The 20,391-nt window shown below is 46.7% G+C and overlaps 2 protein-coding genes and 1 pseudogene across 3 annotated transcripts; 1 reads left to right on the top strand and 2 right to left on the bottom strand.

The window, feature by feature from the left end:
* The first annotated feature begins 823 nt into the window (after window positions 1–823).
* Window positions 824–11,114, top strand: sh3gl1b (SH3-domain GRB2-like 1b). 2 transcript variants are annotated; one of them, XM_037469106.2, is made up of 9 exons: window positions 824–1,186; window positions 4,105–4,173; window positions 4,993–5,065; window positions 5,153–5,296; window positions 5,527–5,660; window positions 5,732–5,890; window positions 6,479–6,582; window positions 6,760–6,893; window positions 8,719–11,114. In XM_037469106.2, the coding sequence occupies exons 1-9, from the start codon at window positions 1,142–1,144 to the stop codon at window positions 8,910–8,912; spliced, it is 1,056 nt and encodes a 351-aa protein (XP_037325003.1). In that variant the 5' UTR covers window positions 824–1,141; the 3' UTR covers window positions 8,913–11,114. The 2 variants fall into 2 exon arrangements, with proteins under 2 accessions (XP_037325003.1, XP_037325005.1); XM_037469108.2 differs by lacking the exon at window positions 8,719–11,114 and adding an exon at window positions 7,270–8,712.
* Window positions 11,115–12,074: 960 nt separating this feature from the next.
* Window positions 12,075–16,154, bottom strand: mpnd (MPN domain containing). Its single transcript, XM_037470656.2, has 13 exons — window positions 15,836–16,154; window positions 15,098–15,300; window positions 14,724–14,945; window positions 14,528–14,627; window positions 14,357–14,435; window positions 14,175–14,271; window positions 14,027–14,099; window positions 13,675–13,751; window positions 13,159–13,327; window positions 13,006–13,076; window positions 12,805–12,894; window positions 12,614–12,706; window positions 12,075–12,535 (listed from the first exon to the last, which is right to left on the bottom strand). The coding sequence occupies exons 1-13, from the start codon at window positions 15,837–15,839 to the stop codon at window positions 12,449–12,451; spliced, it is 1,365 nt and encodes a 454-aa protein (XP_037326553.1). The 5' UTR covers window positions 15,840–16,154; the 3' UTR covers window positions 12,075–12,448.
* A 351-nt stretch (window positions 16,155–16,505) lies between these two features.
* LOC119217192 (galectin-3-binding protein A-like) lies at window positions 16,506–20,255 on the bottom strand (annotated as a pseudogene).
* Window positions 20,256–20,391: the final 136 nt, after the last annotated feature.

Here is a 20,391-nt window from a genome sequence, read left to right as displayed (position 1 = left end):
GTTTTGTCACTTAATGTTTCATGAAACTGATTGCACCCAAAATAAGTAAGAATAAGCTGCATGAATTAACCATTTTATTTTCAATAACAAGGTGAAATAATACATTTATCAGTTTTATTATATACTGATTGCTTATATTCTGTAATCTTAAAATCTTAATTTGCCATTTAAGGACACTGTACACCCAAGAAAAGGAAGTGATTTAAAAAAAAAAAAGTAAAATTAAGTCATTTGGATGGTTATAATACCTCTCCTTTTGATCCAAACACAGAACAGCAGAGGAGGATAGCCTGTGATGCAAACGTGTACTGCATTATTACCACCATGTGGTACATAACAGACGTTCAGTCCCAGCCACATGCTTGAGTTTGTTTGTATTCCCTATAATATATTCACAACCCAGTGCCTTTTATGGTCTTTGACGGGGTTTTTTTTGCAGGAGTTGCATTTTTTTGTAAATACTGATACATGATATTAACCACACAGCTAATCTTGGCATGGTAGTTTTTCCAACTGTAGGAAAACTCTGCCCACTGAGTGGGAGGCAGTGGGGCTAATATAGAAGCCCATTTTCTGTTCCACGCTAATAAGTAATGTTTCAACCCATAACATATACCAATCTAATCCGATATAGAACACCCGACGCTCTTTATTCGTGTCTTTAGTTGGACTCCAGTTACAGCACCCGAGGACGTGAACATCTGGCCTGCAGTTCCCGTGTGTGCCCTGCTGCCTCCAGCAGGGGGCGCCGTGCACCAACACACGACCCGTGTAGGCGTCCCGCTATCTCTGGCAAACTGATTTCTTCCTCCAGTGGGCTGCTGCGGATTTGGTGCTCTGTGAGAAGAAGAAAAAAAAATCGGGAGATCATATTTTTTTTGTGTGGGGGGGGGGAGAGTTTTCAGCACACGTCGCCCCGTTGTCCGCCGCGTTACTGGGAACAATCCGCATCGACGTGGTCGGTTGGCGTGTCCCGACTTGGAGTGACGGCTGTGTGGTCCTATGATTCCTCCTAAACATTTCTTCTTTTTTTTTCTAAAAAAAAAAAAAAACTTACTACACCGTTAACTTTTAGTTAACGTTAAATCGTGAACCGATTTGCCATTCGTTGGGGACGCCGAGGACAGCCCGGGGTTTCAAGATGTCGGTAGCGGGCTTCAAGAAGCAGTTCTATAAAGCCAGCCAGGTTTGCAAAACTTTTCTTTAAGCTAGCAACTGTCACGTAAGAAGCTAGCATCGTTTAGCAACATTAGCTAACGGTTTCACAGTTTTGTAATTAGCGGGCTAACTGTGCGGTGACAGCAGGACGCTAACGTTAAAAAAAAACACTCCGTGTCTGTTTGTTTAAAATGCCACTGTAGTTTTTAGTTGGGCTCTTTGGGCTCGGCTAGCGTTAATGAAGTGGGCGAGCATCTCTCGGGCATGTTTTTGTCACTTAACGTTAGCTCAACTGACGTGCAGGCAGCTAATGCTAAAGCGGCTAACGGTAGCGGTGTCATGCCGCCCCGGCGGCTCACAGGCGTTTTCACATCTGTTGTGTTTTCAAGCGACGTTTCCCGGCATGTGCACCCAAATCCGGGCTCGGGCACTCATCAGAGTCCCGAGACATTTGAGCTTAAAGATGTGTTTTAATTCGGGGATAAGAGTCTTCCCGTGTGTGCAGAGCCGTGTCACTACAGATGATGTTTTTATATTACTGAACTGTGTTCTGTGTAGGTCTTTTTGTTTCGAGAGACGGATCGAGTGGACACAATCACTGTCTTAAACGTGTCTGGATGTGAATGTCTCGTAGTCATGGGCAGGGAGGGATAGACATATTTATTTTTTTTATGGGGGGGGGGGGGGGGGTTCGGTTCTTCCTACCCCTGCTGAGCTAAGCAGGAAAGACATTTGGTTTCTGCCCAGCTTCCTGTCAGGAACAGACTCGGATCCCTGTGGGTTTGGTGGGGAGGGGAAATGGCTCGAAGCTGTTCTGTTTAGGAGGCACTGACCGTTATTAAAACGTAAAGCAAAGGTGTTTTGAGGGGAGATGCAGCTGAATAATGCAAATCAGGAGGTGGAAAAAGTGTCTTTTCTCTTTTTATTCATCTGCAGGCGTTTCTGGCCCAAACTCAATGAGAGTCGAAACGATTTGACATGCAGGAAGTTGGCTGTGGAAATGTTATCTGTGCCGAGTGGCTCACGCATCCCTGTTTCTCTCTGGCCGTCCTATCCCTTGTTTACCATTTATTAATGATTAATACAAAATTCTTACACACCTGATTGGTCTCACTCACAGCAGTTGGAGCGCAAACAGCGTGACGCACACATAAGTTGTGTTTGTATCAGTGGAAGGGATTGTTGGTCTAATCAAGATCAGATCTAAAATGGGCTTTATTGGCCATGTATGTGTAGTACGCACACAGTGAATGTCACTGAGGTTTTTGTGTATCGCCATGAAGTTTGCTGGATCTTTATCACACACGCACTCCTCATACCCGTTGATAGCAACAAGATTCCTTCTTTAAATGTGGTCCACTTCAACTCAGTGGTTGCGGAGCTCTTTTTTTGAATTTTGTATTTACACCATAACAGCCAGAGGACATCTGTTGTGTGGATGTTTTTGGACTGTACACATGTTGAGCCTGTGTGCGTGTAAGCATTAATGTCACGTTGAAACAAGTTATGTTTTCACCAACAGAAGGAAAAAAAAAGAAACTTCTTCTTCTTAGTGACTAAGAAGACTAAGATTCTCCAGTTAAGTGGCTTACACCCCATCACGGATGGATTCACAGGCCTTCCCTTAAAGTCTTATAAGCAGACAAGGCTGGTAAAGAAAAGACGGGGCGGGGGGGTGGGGGGCATAGGACTGCAGTCTTGACTTGACTTTGCTCAGTAGACGGAGAGTCGCGGCTGTATTTTTACTTGTGACCTGAATCCCCCGCGGCCCCCTGTCATGTGCCGTCTGCATAGAGATTCAGCTGCAGAACCTGAGTTCAGGGAAAGCCATTCGAAGCTTTAATGTCAACTTTAGTGAGTCCGAATCTCTTCAGTTCACTCTCTGGTCGTGACATTCTTTCAATGTGCATTTCCCTCCGACACAAAGCCTTGGTAATTCAAACTACCGTTTGAGTCATGTAGGAAGTGACTCAAACTGCCGTTACTCTGCCACAGACAGGAACATTTAAGAAAAGCGAAGAGTATCACCAAATCGACATGCCTTTTGTAGTTTAGGTCAGGTCTCATTCATATTGTTAGTATAAATAGTTATAGTTTGTGAAAGAAATGACCTCACCATTAATACCATTTTAAACTCAACCAGCTTCCTTCTGCATCATTTATCCCATTTCCATGGCCTCCTCTACGTGGTTCCATTAAGCGTCCAGGAATGTTGAAATCCTCCCTCTGGACGTACAGTCGGCCACACAGTTAAACATTAACACCAGAGTTGTTCCAGCCTCCCCCGAGGCTTAAGTGCACAATATCAAAACCGTTTAAACTTGGTCTTAACGGGACACATGTTTTAATCCAACAAAAGATTTTGTGGGGCACTTTGACTGAGATCGTGGCACTAACGTCAGTAGAAATGAGCATTGTTTGCTTTTATGTCTTTGTAGGAGAGTTTTACAAGTGTGAGCAAACACTGCGGACCGGTGTTGAGGGGGGTTTGATGCACGTTCTACGTGGGGAAACCAATATGGAACCACGTAGTCCGTGAACAAGGCCGGCAAGGTTTTAACAATCTAAACCAACCAACCAATATAAATGGTAGTCAAAAACAGGAGGACTTGTACTGTACATGCAGATAAAAAGTGACTGTTTTCCCTTTCTTGGAATTCTGTCTGTGGCCTAAAAACAAGCTGAGCACTTGGAAGTACATGTGCTTTCAATCAACATGCTTTAGTCTACTGACTAAGTTGTAGCCTGTTGTCTTTATTGAAATGAAAGCAACCGCCTGCGCTGGTCCAACGTCTTCCTCACCGTGCAAATGTTTTTTTATTGCATTTTCTACACCGAGTAGGCTTGTGAACGTGTGACGGGGAGCCTCTTGTTTTCCCTCTCGAGTGAAATCCTAATGAGCGGCATTCAATAATTAGCTGTATGTCGTCCCCCTTCTCTCTTTAGATGGTGAGTGAGAAGGTCGGCGGTGCCGAAGGAACGAAACTAGACGAGGACTTCAAAGACTTGGAACGGGTAAGAGAGGCACCTCGGCTGCATCAAAAGAGCAGCGTCTTCCTCCTGAAGCTGTGGTCCTCGTCGGTTTCTCCCACCGTAAACAAACCTACAGCTGTTGCCGTGGGACACCGCTTCTGCGTGTCACGCTGTTTAACGGGTCAAAGCAAAGTGTGACCTCAAAGCCTTTAGAACTCTTTCGAGCCGAGTAGCCACACGACTGGAAGGTCGTCCCACCACCAAAACGCGCGTCGATGGCGTTGCGTCAGAAGGTCGGGTGTAAATAGCGGCGCCAAATCAAGTCTACACATCATAAAAATATGAAATCCATGCAGGGTCCGTCAGGTTAAACTCTAGTTTGGAATAAATGAGACATTTTGCCAACTCCTAATATGAACAGCCTCAAAATTCACTGTTTCCAGTTTCTCAAAAGGTTTTTGCTTGCTGTATTTCTTGGTCTTCTGTTGAGAACAGGCGGTTTGTAGATGGCGAATTGAGGTCTTGAAAACTTGATAAAGACGCGTTTTTATAGACTAAATATTTACTTTATTATTCCAGTAAATAAGTTGGACTATTGGATCATTTAAGCCATTGTCATTTTTATATTTTGTTCATTAAAAACATGACCAGATCTAACGTAAAGGCAATCAAACCAGCATGAGAAACAAATCATGTACTGTATCCGGCTATGACAAAAGGTATTATACTGTGAGCAAACGGATCATAATGATAAAGGTCTGAAAGCATCCCTCCTCTGCCGCTCCCTATTGTACGTTTTGTGTTGCAGTAGCTCTGTTGTCGTGCACTTGTCACGTGACCTGTGCTCGCTGTGTTTTGTAGAAAGTAGACGTGACCAGTAAAGCGGTAGTGGAGGTCATCTCCAAAACCTCAGAATACCTTCAGCCCAACCCAGGTGAGAAGAACAGCGGTCTTCACGTATTTGTTCAAACGGCCTGAACTCGGTGACGAAATGTCCTCGTCCTCGTCCTCCGTCCTGCAGCCTCGCGGGCCAAGCTGTCCATGTTGAACACCATGTCGAAGATCCGCGGCCAGGTGAAGAACCCCGGCTACCCGCAGGCAGAGGGGCTGCTGGGGGAGTGCATGGGCAAGTATGGACGGGACCTCGGAGAGGAGACCAACTTTGGTAAGATTTCTCTCCCTGTGTGTGTTGGTGTTGTTTTAGACAATCAGCGTGTGGAAGAGGGGTGTCTCGTGTCTGATGGACCCTGATTGCTTTAAAGAGCTTTTTGTTTGGTTTTGTTTGGGCCACTACGCGTTACTTGGTGTGTCGCCTTCTGGCGATACTATTCTTCCGGCGCTGCGCTATTGAAGAACCGTGTCTCTGAGCTGCTCATCTCGCTCTGTGCGGCCCAGGCGGAGCGCTGGTGGATGTTGGAGAATCCATGAAGAGATTGGCGGAGGTCAAGGACTCTCTGGATATCGATGTGAAACAGAACTTCATTGATCCATTGCAAGGGCTTTGTGATAAAGACCTCAGAGAGATACAGGTACGTCGACAACCTCGTTTATCTATATTTACACGTTGAATTAAAGGCACTAAACCATCTATGGCCCTCAGCATCATTTGAAGAAGCTGGAAGGCCGGCGCCTGGACTACGATTACAAGAAGAAGCGCCAGGGAAAGATCCCAGATGAGGAAGTCCGACAGGCCCTGGAGAAGTTTCACGAGTCGAAGGAAGTGGCCGAGACGAGCATGTACAACCTGCTGGAGACTGACGTGAGGACCGATTCTCTTTGTTCAGTGTGGCTGTTAGTGCCTGTCCTCTGAAACTCATTTTAACTATCATCTTTAAAAAAAAAAAATTAAAAAAAAGAATTCAGCGTATCCAACACAGCGTTTTGGACATCGACCAACTTTAAACCTTCACATACCTCAAATATTCAGTTTGATTTGAATCTATAAATTTTGATCCACTGCCACATCATGTTAACATTTTATCACTGTTGAGCCACGCTGAGCTTCTCCTTTTGTTGCTATTGAACACACGCCCGCTGGACAAACACGGCAATAGTTCCGCCCATAAAGGTGTTTGGTGAACCCTCCCACTGTTATAAAGATCAGTAAAAGTAGTTTGAAAGAATCATCTAAACCCTGGTAAACCTGTCAAGAAAATTAGCTTTAATGTTCAAGAAAAAGTGGAGTGAATTATTTTGTCAACAAAATTAAAATAAATGATATATCATATGGTATCTCGAAGGTGCAGCACAAGCCGGCATGCTTTTATCAGCAGTTTCTGATGAATAATGAACAGTTAATCCATTGGAATAAATATACAAAGTGACACTGACTGTTGTGTGTGTGTAGATAGAGCAAGTGAGCCAGCTCTCCTCCCTGGTGGAGTCCCAGCTGCAGTACCACAGACAGGCGGTGCAGGTGCTGGAGGAGCTTTCTGACAAACTCAAAGACAGGTGCAGTAACGACACCGGACACACACACACACACACCAACATACTGTTGAGGGCATCTGGGAGCGTTCAGCTCTCTGCTTAAAGCCGCTTATGGTCTGGATCAGTCACAACAGCTTGTTGAGGTCTGGATATATAAAAAAAATAAAAAAACTGACATGGACTTGTCTTCATGGATAGGATGAACGATGCTCAGACCCGACCGAGACGGGAGTACACACCCAAACCCAAACCCATCTATGACTTCGGAGAAGACAACCAGTCGAATGGCGGCTACTCCACCTCGGTGGCCCCTCCCCCTTCACGCAACTCGGGTAAGAAACAGCCGCTGTGCCGAGCTTTAGTGAGGATCGAAGTATCCTAGTTCTACCGCAGACATTTGAGTCAAACACATTTACTGTTGTTGTTGTTGTTGTCGGAGTAATGAAGTGCAACAGAGAGACGCTGCCGTGCCAAACAAAGAGCAAAAACTAACTCAATCCGAGGCACGGTTTGTAGTCAACGACGTCACTCCCAAACCCACACGAAAGGCCAGCACCAGATTTGTGGAGAAGAGTTGCAGCAGTAAAAAATCCAGCTGTTTTATATACACACACACACACACAGAAGATGCACCGAGCCAAAGTAGCATGTCTGCATTGAACACATTCCTTAGAAGCCTGACAGAAAAATAACTCTCCTCTTTGCCAGATTGATTGCTCAAGACCTGCAACCAATCAGAGCCACGCAGCACAAATATGTGAAACCAACCGTCTTTTTCTTTCTTATTGGGGCCCACTGAACGTTTGACTCACTTGTTTTCCATGAAAAAGGAAGAGTTCTGAGTGTGGGGGAGGGGGGGACAGGGTGTGTGTGTGTGTGTGTGTGTGTGTGTGTGTGTGTGTGTGCGTCTGTGCCCTGTTCTCTGGCTGGCATTTCTCCAACTGACCTTGATCCTCTTTCCTGTGACGTCATCAGAGCCTTTTTTTCACTTGTCCACATTGTCATTTCGGGATCTGAGATAGTGTGACTCACAGGGGGCTTTCTTCTTTTTTGGCGTCACAACTCTTGTGGTGGTGAAAATACGAGTGGCTTCTCACAGGTGTGACCTATAAATTGGTGGTTCACGTGGACTTGATGTCATGTATTTGGTTTTGTAACATCCTGAACTCCCGATTCAGCTGGCTCACTTACTATAAATTGTTTACACATTTTCAACTACCGACTTGGTCCATAATTGATTGAAGCTAACAAATCCTAAAAAAAACTAAGGATCTCATTTATTCAAACTTTTAACAAACCTCCAAACGAACCCTTTGGTTGCTGAATCAATGGCAGGACTAAACGCACTCAGAAACAAGCAGCTGTGCTACAATTATAATGAGTTATTCGCTGTCATTTTGTAAATCAGTATTATTGTTTTGGAGTTTAATATTAGTTTGTCTTGAGCTGATTCTCTGTCTGCTCTGTTGTTCAGAAGAGAGCTCTGCACACCAGCTGTGCTCGACGTGCTCAGCACCAAACAGCACACTGAATGAATTAGGATTTGTCTCCTATCTGCTTGCTTACAAGTAACCTTTTGTCGTCTGTTTCAATCATAAAGACTCGTTATTGTAGGACGAAAAAAAAAGGCCGTTATTTTTTGAAGCCACTTGACAACATCGTATCAGCATCATACGCACTCGTGTAAAAATGGGTCATGTTAGCTCACGAGCCAAATCCCAGAATTTGTCTATTTACCAATTAGGGGTTCACATGAGTTCTCTCTCTGGCGCTGTAAGTTGATTCAGAGAGAGAGTGAGTGACCCGAGCTTTTCCCCCCCCCTGGTCCAAGTGACACAATGACCAGGACACAATGTTAGGGGCGCCGAGCTTGTCTTCATCCGCCGTGCGGAGGGAAGAGGAAAGTTGTGGATTCATGTTCCCATCACTCTTGAACCCTGTTGAAGTAGATCTGACTGCGCCGCATGCTAATGCTATGCTAACGTATAAACAGTAAGAAGTACGGTGCACAGAAAACAAACTACTTAAGGTAAGTAGTGGGACTGATTTTCCTGAAAATGGCTCCGCTCTCTGCGTCGAGAGAGCACCCCGGATATTATTTTGGGGTGACCTAATGCTGCCGTCTACCTTTCTCTTTCTCTTCTGGGTTCTTCTCAGCCCCGGAGCAGCCGTGCTGTAAGGCGCTTTACGACTTTGACCCAGAGAACGAGGGCGAGCTGGGCTTCCGCGAGGGCGACGTCATCACCCTGACCAATCAGATCGACGAGAACTGGTACGAGGGCATGCTGAACAGCCAGCCGGGGTTCTTCCCGCTCAACTACGTCGAGGTCCTCGTCCCGTTGCCACACTAATTTTTGGAGAGAGCCGGGGAGGAGGAGGAGGAGGAGGAAGAGGAGGAGGGAGAGAGAGCGAGTAGATTTAGGAGAGGGAGGAAAGCGAAGCCGAGGGCTGGTCCGCAGAATATTCATTTTCACCCTTCAGCTCCGACGTCACCATCACAGACGAGCACTTTTTGCTCTGGAGAAGGTCCAGAGCAGAGCATCCACCCGTTTCCACCCAAAGGTAAAGAATCTCAGGTGGACACAGAGCGTCGTCACCAGTTATCTGGCAGTCAGAAACGTTGCATAAGGACTAACTGTTGACACATTTACAAGCAATAATTTCCCATTCGGGGTTTGTGTGACTGCAGCCTTTTAAAAACTTGTTTTCAAACTGAAGAGGCCTCCTCAAACCTTCTTCTCCATGTGGAACATGACTGAATATTGTTTCTCATTTCAAAACCGAAAAACATTGCCCCTTAAGGACTGGAGCGCGTCTCTTTATGCCACCTGCTGGCCAGACTGACAGCTACTTTTACCTAAACCTAAACTACACACAAACACAGGTGTAGTTTAATTAATTGTATTCAAGATACAAATAAAATTTTAAAAATCCATAGAAATTTCATTAGAATAAACAATGCAGAATTAGCTCCAGATTTAGACCATTTCCCGGTTTGGGCCTGTTGGTAATGCTCTTTTTTTTAAAGATCTATGTCTAAGCTGTGCTTTGCTCATAGCTTCACAAGACCACAGTAATATAATAACATTTTAATAAATGAAACGTGTTCTTACTATTAACAGGCCTGATACGGTGGTGCCTCAGTATTTGAGTTACGTTAGTGTCAACCTACTACAGTAGTTATTAAAGTGGAACTGAATACTGAATATGTGAGAAGACGATGTAATTGCACCTTGGTCCTCAAATGAAATTGATGTGTCCACCATTACACGCAGACCCAAAGTTTAAACGCAGACGTTGCACCTTTTTGTCACTCAAGGGAGGCGTGTGTTTGTCTAGAGACGCAGAAGGAGGAGATAGAGGAGGCAGCCAAAAAGTCTTTATAAAAAATGCAATAGAAACATTTCGCTTGGTGCGCCTGTTTGTTACACTAAGCACTCTGTAGCCATAGCCATATATTCATTTAGTTCCAGGCCCTGCTTGTCTTTTTGTTGGGTCCTTCGACCCCCCCCCCCCCCCCTCCCCCGTTAGGCGGCTGTTAACTCCGTGCCTGAGCGACGAGGCTGCCGGTCGGTCTCTCACAGTCGTCAATAAGTGTCCCACTATATCCGTCTTTGAGAATGTGAAGCTCCTCTTGTGCTTTGAAACGTGTTCTGACCGTGTGATTTTGATGATTCTGATCTGATTCATTCGTCCGTACGCCGGGCTGATGGCAGCGTTCGGGTGACCCAGTGAGGCGAGGCCGGTCCCACGCCGGGCAGGTGGAGTCACTTTAAAGTATGAGGGAAAGAGCTGGAGTAGAAAGGGAAAACATCGAGATAGAATACTTGTCGTTTTGTTTTGTGTCCTTTTTTTGACTAAAATTGAAGAGGTTTCGTTGGCAACACATGAATCCTAACCAAACGCGCCTCGACGGTCCGGCTCGTTTTGAATCGTCCGGAGGGAGGGAAAGGTTTTTTAATCGTGAGCCACAAATGTGTCTGCTTCTCATTGTGTGTCTGTCCATCAGCCCGCGGTGCCAAACTGCCCCCCCCCACCCCCCCCTGCTACTGGGTTTGGTCCCAATATGTTTACATCTCTGATCTTACTACATTTCAATACTTGTATCAAGTTCAGGGTAAAGTTAAAGGCGTGTAGGAGGTGCTGTCTGGATCACACCGTTATCAAATAGAGACTTTGATAGCTTTGTTTTAGTGCCTTTTGGAAAAGAAAAGAACCCAGCAACCAAAACCCTTACCCAGCAACTCACATGCTCATGAAGTTTCTTTTCTACTTTTTTCTTTTTCCGGCCGTTGGCACTTTTCCTGTGTAAAAATGAAATGCATGATGCGTGCACATTTCTGCACAGTTTTGACACTACAGGCAGTTTCCTGGACATGTGTTGTTTGGTTTTTCAGCAGACCGCCAGCCAAAACAGATCTTTATGCAGATTTAAATCCATGTTTTAAATATGTCCCACTGTTTGCTTTTCTTTTTTTTTAAGGGCTATGTATCTGTTTAATTATTCTTAAATGCTTTTTGAACAGCATTAAATCTCTGGCTCTTTATAGTATTATTTTTTTATATACAAGACCCTAAAACCTTTTAAATTAATCTTTGCATGTAGTCCTACATTAGACCTTGTAAATGTCTGTAGATTTAAGTTGCCTTTTTACTTTCGGTATGAGTACGGAATTTAACCGCAATGTTTTGTCTTTTATTATCAAATTGTTTGTACGTACTTCTTGTCCTGTCCTCCCCCCCCCCCTTCTTACAATAAAAAGAAAAGAAAGATATTATTGTTGCGTTATCAATGGCAAGGTCTTCTGACATTATTATGGCTGGCTGTGAATATTTAAGAACATTCAACTAAAAACATGTAAATAAAACAATGATTTAAAAGTCTGTTTTGTAGGGATGTGGTTCAATCTGTTTTTATATTATATTAAGATTTATAAGCATTGTGCTGTTCTAATATCCCGCCAACTATTAACCCAAATGTCTGCGATGACGAGTTTTACATCTACTCTAGCGCCACCATGAGGGCATTTTTAAAAATTATATTTGAAAACAATGACCGGGTCATTCAAACCAATATCATTGTGTAAAACGCTCATAACTAAATGTTAGCACGACGTAAGCCTTCAAGTCCCTGTTAAACACCCCCCCCCCCCTCCCCTCCCCCCAGAGACACTAGCAGGGTTTAGAATAAAGCAAAAGAATAACATCAATTAGTGGTAAATAGTTCCAGTGTGTATATTTTAATGCTTTGTGGATCTTCAGCAGGCTTAAGGCATTGCTCTGTCTTCATACATCACACAAGCCACAGTTTGTAATAAATACAGTACGGATAAAGAGGCCTCACATAACCTGACAGGGAGACAGTAGAAGGGCACATTCTCACACACACACACACACAGGTTTTGCTTGGTGATTTCACCCATCCAATTTCACTACAGGACACATTCACAAAACCTATTGCAGAGTACACTAAGTAAAATCCAGACACTCTTACGTACTTTGCTATTGCAGTAAATTATTCTCCCCCCCCCCCCCCAAACTACTGCTCCGGTGGATTAGTCTATAAAGGCAATAACACCACATTAAAACGTTTACATCGTACACATATCTGCTCATCGAAAAGGAGCCCGGCACAGATAGGCACATAGGTCCAATCGGGAAGAGCTCCATCAGAGCAGGTTGATTTCTGGTCCCTGAAGGTGGTTTATTTCCCTTAAACTCACTATTATGCCCCATCAGAACTACTCAAACGTGACAGAATTCAAGGCATCTATATGTTTTTCAAGCGGTTTTCATCCGTCCCGAATGTTTTTTTTCTTTGAAACGGAAGGACTTGCGGTGGAGAGCAGCTTCCCCCCCCCTCCCCCACCCCCCCCCTCCCTCACCCTCAGTGTGTGCAGCTCAGCTGACTGTAAACATGCTCTAAGATCTGAGAGTAGGCCTGATCCTTGGGAGCGTGGCAACTCAGGGAGCCCTGTGGAAGAAAGACAAAAGTTTTCACCCGTGACCAGATCCATTGTTGGGATTTAATGTCTCTTGTGGGTCACCCTACCTTGATCTTGTCCATCATAGTGGTATCGGGACACCAGTACTGGCTGAACTGGACGATGTCGGGAGCTGTCCTGTAGTAGTCAACCAGCAGCATCTTTGTGGGGACAATAAACACACCTTTTGTTTAGTGATTTACAGCACATTTATAAAAAAAAAAGGTTCATGGCATTATCTTTGCTCTGCTGTCCGTACCATCTCGTTAAGCACATCGCTGGTGAGAAAGTTGTCCTGCACGTAGGTGACCTCCACAGCCACCGGGATACCGTGGTCATTGGGCCGTTGCTGCAGGACGGCAGACCGTGCATAGGTTTAAAAAAAAAAAAAAAAAAAAAAAAAAAAGCACATGTGTGTGTAAATGAAGTAAGGAAGAGATGAAGGGAGACTAGTCCTGACCTCCGGCGGTGGCACGACCCAGAACGGAGTTATTGTGGACGCCACGCCCTGATTGCCGTGATAGTACGGCCCTGCAAGAGGAAAACCAGGTTATTTTACTCGTGGGTCACCATCGTCCCCCCCGACAGCCCCGCGTGACGGCGAAGCACGTACCACAGATGATGCCCAGGCAGGGCTGGAAGCCGTTGTTGGATCCCTGCAGCCTCAGCTGATGGTCCATCTGCGAGTCGATGTCCTGCAGGGACGGCAGGGCCGGACCCCGCGGGTGGCTGTGGTACCAGCCCACCAACGACAGCCCGCGCATGAACAGGTTCTGACAGATCTGGAGTCCACAACGACAAGCGTCGGATTACGCAAAACGTCTTTATCCGCAGCCAGTATTTGGTTTGTCCACTCGGGGCTACCGTAGAAACGTGGGCGAAAAACGGCTCAATACGTGTTATATTTCCTTTTAATGGATTCATTACGGGACAGTTCATTCTCGCTAACAGACAACATATAATAATATATATGCTGTGGGTTAGAAAAGTTAAGAAATGAAGATAAAATTAAAAATAAAGGTAAAGTGCACCAGATAACAGAAAGTGACGAGTGAAAGTGACAAAGTGTGTGTGCATGTAGAGAGTGAGAGTCAGTCAGGGTGTGTGTGTGTGTGTCTCAGTGTGTTACCTCCTCCTCAACAGCAGAAGCAGATTCTCTGTCCGCCAGCCTGGTCCGACAGGGGAAAGCCCTTAAGACGGTCAGCACTGAAACACGCCGACCCACACAGAGCGGGTTAGAGCGCGGGCCTGAACTCTCTCTCTCTCTCTCTCTCTCTCTCTCTCTCTCTCTCTCTCTCTCCTCTCTCTCTCTCTCTCTCTCTCTCTCTCTCTCTCTCTCTCTCTCTCTCTCTCTCTCTCTCTCTCTCTCTCTCTCTCTCTCTCTCTCTCTCTCTCTCTCTCTCTCTCTCTCTCTCTCTCTCTCTCTCTCTCTCTCTCTCTCTCTCTCTCTCTCTCTCTCTCTCTCTCATATCTTCACTCACGTTGTGTGTTTGTGTCCCATCGTCCTCCGAGGTATCCCACCACCTCGCTGCTGGTCAGGTGACAGTGGAAGTCCTGATGGTAAAGGAGCAGGAGACTTGGGTCTACTGGCCGTTCATCGGTGAATAAAGCGAAAAAGCCGTCACTCACCATCAGCAGCAGCACGTTACTGGACACGGCCACGTTGAACGGCTGGAACCGGTTGATGGCCGAGAAGGCGGACAGCTCCACCAGCGTGTGTGGGTCTCTGAGGACAAATGGTGGAGAGCCCGTTACACACCTGTGGCCACGTGAGGCCGGGTTGATCTCCTTTCCGGGAGCGAAGTCGGTACCTGGCGGCGTCTCTGGTGCCCAGGGTGCAATATCTGACGGGAATTCTCTCTCGGTCGGTTCTCCGTGAAACCACCACGTCTGTCAAGAGGGGCATTTCGTTTGGGTTACAGTTTGTCGGAAAACTTAAAAGTCACGAAACTTGGGAGGAAGAGGAGGAGGAGAAACGCCACCGTTTAACCCAGGTTTGCTGTTCTTGTTCTTCTCGTCCGCCTGCACCGCCGCCTTCCCTTCCTCTTCGTCCTCGTCCTCGTCCTCCTCGCTCACCAGGCTCTGGCGTCACCGGGGGGGGGGGGAACAAACACGGCACGGTGTGGGTATGGAGGCGCATGAGCCCGCACCGTGGATGGGGTTGTGTCGTGCGCTCACCATGTCGGCGCTGGGCTGGTACTTGTGCAGCCAGGTGGTTTTGTACTGGACCAGCTTCTGACCCCGGTAGCGCACCGACGCCCAGCCGCAGCCGGACTTCTTGGCCGGGTTGACCAGGCGTTTGCAGTGGGTCGCCCAGGCGCTCGGGGAGTTGAAGATCTGCCCCGTCTCCACCCACCGGATTTTCCCATCGTTCAACAGGTCTCCTACAAAGTTCTTGCCCTGAGGAGAGCAGGGGAGTGGAAAGACGTTGTTGTTGTTGTTGTTGTTGTTGTTGTTGTTGTTGTTGTTGTTGTTGTCGGCAGTCACCGCTCGGCGCCAACCTCGCGTGGCGCGACGCGCATAAATGGCGAATAACGACATTCCGTGCTTACCAAGTAGTGGATCGCCAGCACGCCGTCCCCCGGCTCCACCAGGCCGTCCTTGAGCAGCACCCTCAGGGTGATGCCCCTCCGGGTCAGCAGGGAGCCCCGGCCGGAGCTGGACCGCAGGTCTGCCTCCTCTCCTCCACTCAGTTCCTCCTCGTCCTCCTCTCCTCCGTCCTCCACCACCTGTGGGGAACTGGGCGGCTCTGAGTCTGAGAACACACACACACACACATCAATGGATCCTCATGAGCTGAGGTCTGCTGGATGTGGGTGCAATGCTAATAATAACAATAATAATAATAAAAGTCATAATCCGTGGCATGTTGTGATGCCACTGCTTTCAGCCTCTTGATGAAACGTCATAATTAGCAGCTGGCTACCAGCATATAACATCTGTATATCAAAGTCACACCCGGAAACAAAGCCAACGCAAATGACCATTATTATCATTATAATGACTTCGTAATGAAAGCTGCACTGTAACGGCAGCCAGCATCGTTCATTTTTGCAGCATCGCTAAAACGACAGAAGCCCTCGTGTCGTGGTCAAATCCTCTCAAGGGGCCAAAAGGGGCAAAGGGAATCATCTAAATTGGCATTCGGTTAATTGCGGCTAAGCTATGCGGTCGGCCTTTTGTTTCCACCTTCCATCGGGACACGGCTCTCTCCGCAAGAAGAGGCCTGCCGCCCCCCCGCGCCCCCCCCTCAGAAATACTATTAAACCCTATTATTTCATTATTCTCACCCATTGAGCGACGGAGGGCGCCTTTAAATCCCACTCGGTTGAAAACAAGCGGCTCCTTTTCCCCTCCGGACGCCCGAGTGCGCGCGTTCCAGCTCCGGCGCCGCTTTCACAAGACGCCGCTGGGGCTATTATTAAAAAAAAAACACACACACACACACACACACGCACATAAAATGAAGGCGTCTGAGGCAGTGCAGTGTAGTTTCCTTGTTGTGTTGCTTTAATGTCAGTTCCCCTCCCCTTCCTTCCTTCCTTCCTCCCCTCCTCGTCACCCTCCCTCTGTTCTTCTATCAGCCATTATCCACGGGACTTAAATAAATAAATAAATTTTTTTTTAAAAACAGCACGCTGCTTTATTAATAATGTCAAATGCTCGGTCACGGCTGGAAATGTCATGGATGCTGTTTAAAATGTAAAGTAAAAAAGAAAAATCGTAGCGAATAATCTGCCGCTCGCGGGAACGCGGCCCGCTTTTTTGGGGGGGGGGGGGGCGGATTAAAAAAGTGCCTCGTGGAGATTAAAGTGTCTCTGTTCACGGGTCGTTTGTGCGGTGTTTTATTTCCCCGGTACACGCGTTCTTCACTATGTTGTGTGTGTGTGTGTGGGGGGGGGGGGGTTCGGGGGGGTTTCTACTTTTTTCTCATTCACTACACCGAGATGTTCCGGCTTCATCCTTCCGGGGAAAAGAAGCGCATTTACCCGGAAACCGCCACCGGAGGGCAGCAAACCTCCAGCGGATTCAGAGCCCCGTTTCTTCCACCTGGTGGTGAAACGGGACAGAAGGGTTTACACTAGTTTCATATTCGTTAAAATAAGGCTGGATTAAGTGGACCTGGGGCAATAGTACATATATTATTTTATATTCTTTCTATATTTGCCAGTATGTAATTTTACGTCTTCTAAATTAATTGTGCTTCTTTTTAGTTAAAATCTTTAGTAGAGGTTTAGATGCAAAGAATCAACAGACGTGCACACACACACTGTCACGGCTCCTCCTCTGCCTTGCAGGGGCGGTTCCTCCTGCAGGCAGAGGAGGGTCTTTAGTGATTGGAGCCACCTGGGCTCTAGGTGTAAGAAGGCCTCTAACCACTTCTCTCTCTGCTCCTCCAGGTATGATCCTGTTTTGTTTGTGCCTTTGAAGGTTTTACGTTGTTCACACTCAGTCATGTTTACACATACAGATTCACTCAACCATGCACCTTATACTATGACATTTGCACACCTCATTCCTTTTCTTTGTTTAAAGTTACTAGTTTTTGATTTATAATAAACTCTTCTTTTGATTGGCCTATACTTGGTGTTTGTGTCCCCTCATTCTTGCCACAGGCTATGAGCCGGCCTGTGACACACACACACACATTGAATGCATGTCAGCGTATATTATTTTTACATTGATCCTTAAACGTATAGACAAGCTGTGATGAAACATGGCATTTTTTTCCAATTTATTTACACAAAATATATGAAGCCAACAGCAGCCTTCTTGATATTTGTGGTTCCAACATGTTTTTGTTTACAAAGAAGACAGTAAAACACAAATGAATTTAAAAAATGTTATTCATCAATTATGTTATGTTAGAGTCACATCATACAAATATGAATGTGACAAATATAACTAAAATGTATTTTATATATGTGACAGATTGAGAAAAGTTCTAATTAAAAATGTAAATGATGTGGTTAAACGTTAGTTGCATGATATGTTTGAGCTTGGTGAAAAACACCTTTTATAGCTAAAGGATTTTAATTAAAATTACGAATTCTTGTCTCTAAAGACACTAATCCGTGGAGTAGTGAGGACGAACCACCACCTGGTAGGAGAACTGCTCTGACGGGCAAGAATACGTTTGTTTCTCGCCGCTTGGAATAAATACAAGATTCGCCCCATCGCCGGCGTTAAATTCCCCAACGTGGAACACGTAACTTCCTCCGCACACGACAACGAGCCTGTTGCTGTGACGGATGCGTCCCTCAACCTCAGCGGGCAAATCTCTGTACTTGTCCTCAACTTTTAAATCCACGGCTGGCAGAGAGGGACAAGTGATGCCTTCACTTGAGCAATCAGCTTTGCTGACGTACACCCGGGTTCTCCAGCTCATCTTGCTGAAAGCAAAAGAGGCGCCGCTGTGAACCGGTGTGTGGAACCGAGACGTCAGAGTATCGACGCGATGGCCGAGGAGACTGTAGAACCCGAGGTCCTTGTGAGCTTTGACGGCGTGGTGGCTGAGGGTGGAGCTCCACGGCGTGCCGGTGTAAGTCCTGGGTGTGTAGACGTTTCCCTTCCCCCCCGCCCCCCTCCGCAGCTCATTGAGCAACGTCGCGGCGGGGAGGGCGTGAAACTCGAACCCCAGCAACTTGCCGCCGAGCGTGTGCAAGTCCTCGGGCGGCATCTGCGGGAAACGGACCAGCTCCAGGAGGCTCTCGGGAACAGTGGCGTTGTGTCGGGCCGCCGCCCACCTCTCCAGCCCCTCCAGGACGACGGTCTCCTGTTGCACCACCAGGTCCGAGCAAGACAGGAGAGCTCGCACCAGGTCGAATCCAAGGGCTGTCCACGCCCGGGAATGGACCAGGGCCTCGCAGTTCCACGCGAGCGCCTCATCGTCTGTACAGACTGCGTACTCTTAGAAAAAGATCGGAGTCCGGAAGGTGGGATCCTCCGGAAGAAACCGTCTGAAAAGCTTCTCGGCCTCATCCTTAACTTCCGTCAGCCTCCCGTCGAATGCCATCTTGAGAATGCAAAGGGCAGAGGATGCCGTGAGTTTGATTTTTCTTGTGTAGAAGTATCTGAAATGGAGACCATTGAGGTCATTCTTCAGGAATCAGGAAACATTCTTATTCACTGCGTTTAGACCTCAAAGGATTCTCAGCAATGGCCTGCAAAGCTCTACGGGGGGCGGGAGGTTTACACGGCGGCGCAGGTGTCAGTTTGAAAGCCACGCCGCTTCCCCCTCACCTGACAAAGTCGACGGGGTGCCGGCTGCAGTTCGGGGTGGCCCGGATGCGGAGGCTGCTGGAGTCCGACGTGTTGAGGAAGGAGTGCAGAGAGAGCATGACGCTGTGAGCGCAGACGGCGGCGGAGGTGCCGTCGTCCTCCTTTGCGGTGACGTTCAGGTCACAGCCGCGTCCGCTGTCGAAACAGCTGCCGAGAGAGGCCCGTCTCGTGGTCCAGATCGTACTCCTGCCTCAGGTCACCTTTGAGTCGCTGTGGCTCTGGCGGAGGTCAATATTGGCACAAGGGGGGCAAAGTACGGCTAGCTGCACTAATGGAATCACGCGTCGCGCTTAAACATGGGTTGTCTTACCATTTTGGCATCTAACCCCGACGTCTTTGTTGTGCATACAATTGTGCACCCCCCACCCCGGAAATGAACACTGGAGCAGGCTCGTCTCTGTCCCACTGCAGGCTAAATCATCCATCCAGATGTTGCCAGTCCCTAAACTAAAACCAAAACCAGACCAGGGTGAAGCTTGCTCCCAAAATTGTTAAATTAAAAGTTTCGATTGGCAGTTAAAATTACCTTCGCCGAACGATACAGTTTCTGTTGCACCGGGGAAATGTAACTGCCGACACACTACGTGAGCGGCATCCATGTCCCACCCGTCGTCGCACACAGTCCCCCAAACTCCGTCATGAAAGATCTCAACCCGGCCTTCAGAGCTGTCTTGACCACCGGCCAGCCTGACAAAACCTTCCTCGTCCCCTGAAGAACAATGTCATGCGTTTAGGGTCATTTGTTTGGTTGTACGGACAGTTATAACACGCGACCCACGTCTGTTATATAATGCCATTAGCTCGGGTTTACATTTAAAGTTAAGCTCTAAACAATGAATATAGATACATACACACACACATATGTTGTCTGCCTTAATGGACTGTGTTTTGGTAATTTTCTCCACAAGGGAACCGGTTAAAAGAGAATAGATGAACATTGTTTCAGTTTTAAAGAACTGCATTCTGAATGCATTTTATGTGAAAATAGACTGAATCCTTATTTCAAAAGTACGAGTGATTTCTTTCCTAAGAAGAATACTGTATTTGCCCTCAAGACGATAGGTCGGTGAACATTTATATTTTTTTGTCTCATCGGTTGCGGTGGAGTACGTTGCAGGTGAAGCTTCAGTGGGAAAAGTGGTTGTTTGCTCACTGTTTGATAAATCAGTCCCACGCAGGAAAATGTGCTAAAATGGGCTTGAACTTAAAAAAGAAAACTGAAACATATGTAACATACTAAGGAAAAACTTACTCACCTACCGACAGGCCAACAAAAAGAATGCAGACTAAGAACACAGTATTTTCTTTCATTTTGATTGCAGTGCACTGGGAAAATAAGTGAAACCAGTAACACCAATAACTTTACGTACACAAGAGGGAGATTTTGGAATGTGACCACGTTTTTATTGTGGTTAAAGATAGGAATGTACTCACCAGAACTCAAAACAAGGAGACTCGAAGAAAGGACTCTCATAGATGAAACTAGTAGTGAAAAACAAAAAAGCAGATTTCTCTTCCAGGAATCACCACCCACAAAGGGGCTGCGGTCAGGTCGACCTCGATG

This window comes from Pungitius pungitius, chromosome 7 (genome assembly GCF_949316345.1).
Source record: "Pungitius pungitius chromosome 7, fPunPun2.1, whole genome shotgun sequence".
NCBI lineage: Eukaryota > Metazoa > Chordata > Actinopteri > Perciformes > Gasterosteidae > Pungitius > Pungitius pungitius.
This window is presented reverse-complemented; position numbering and strand designations above follow the sequence as displayed.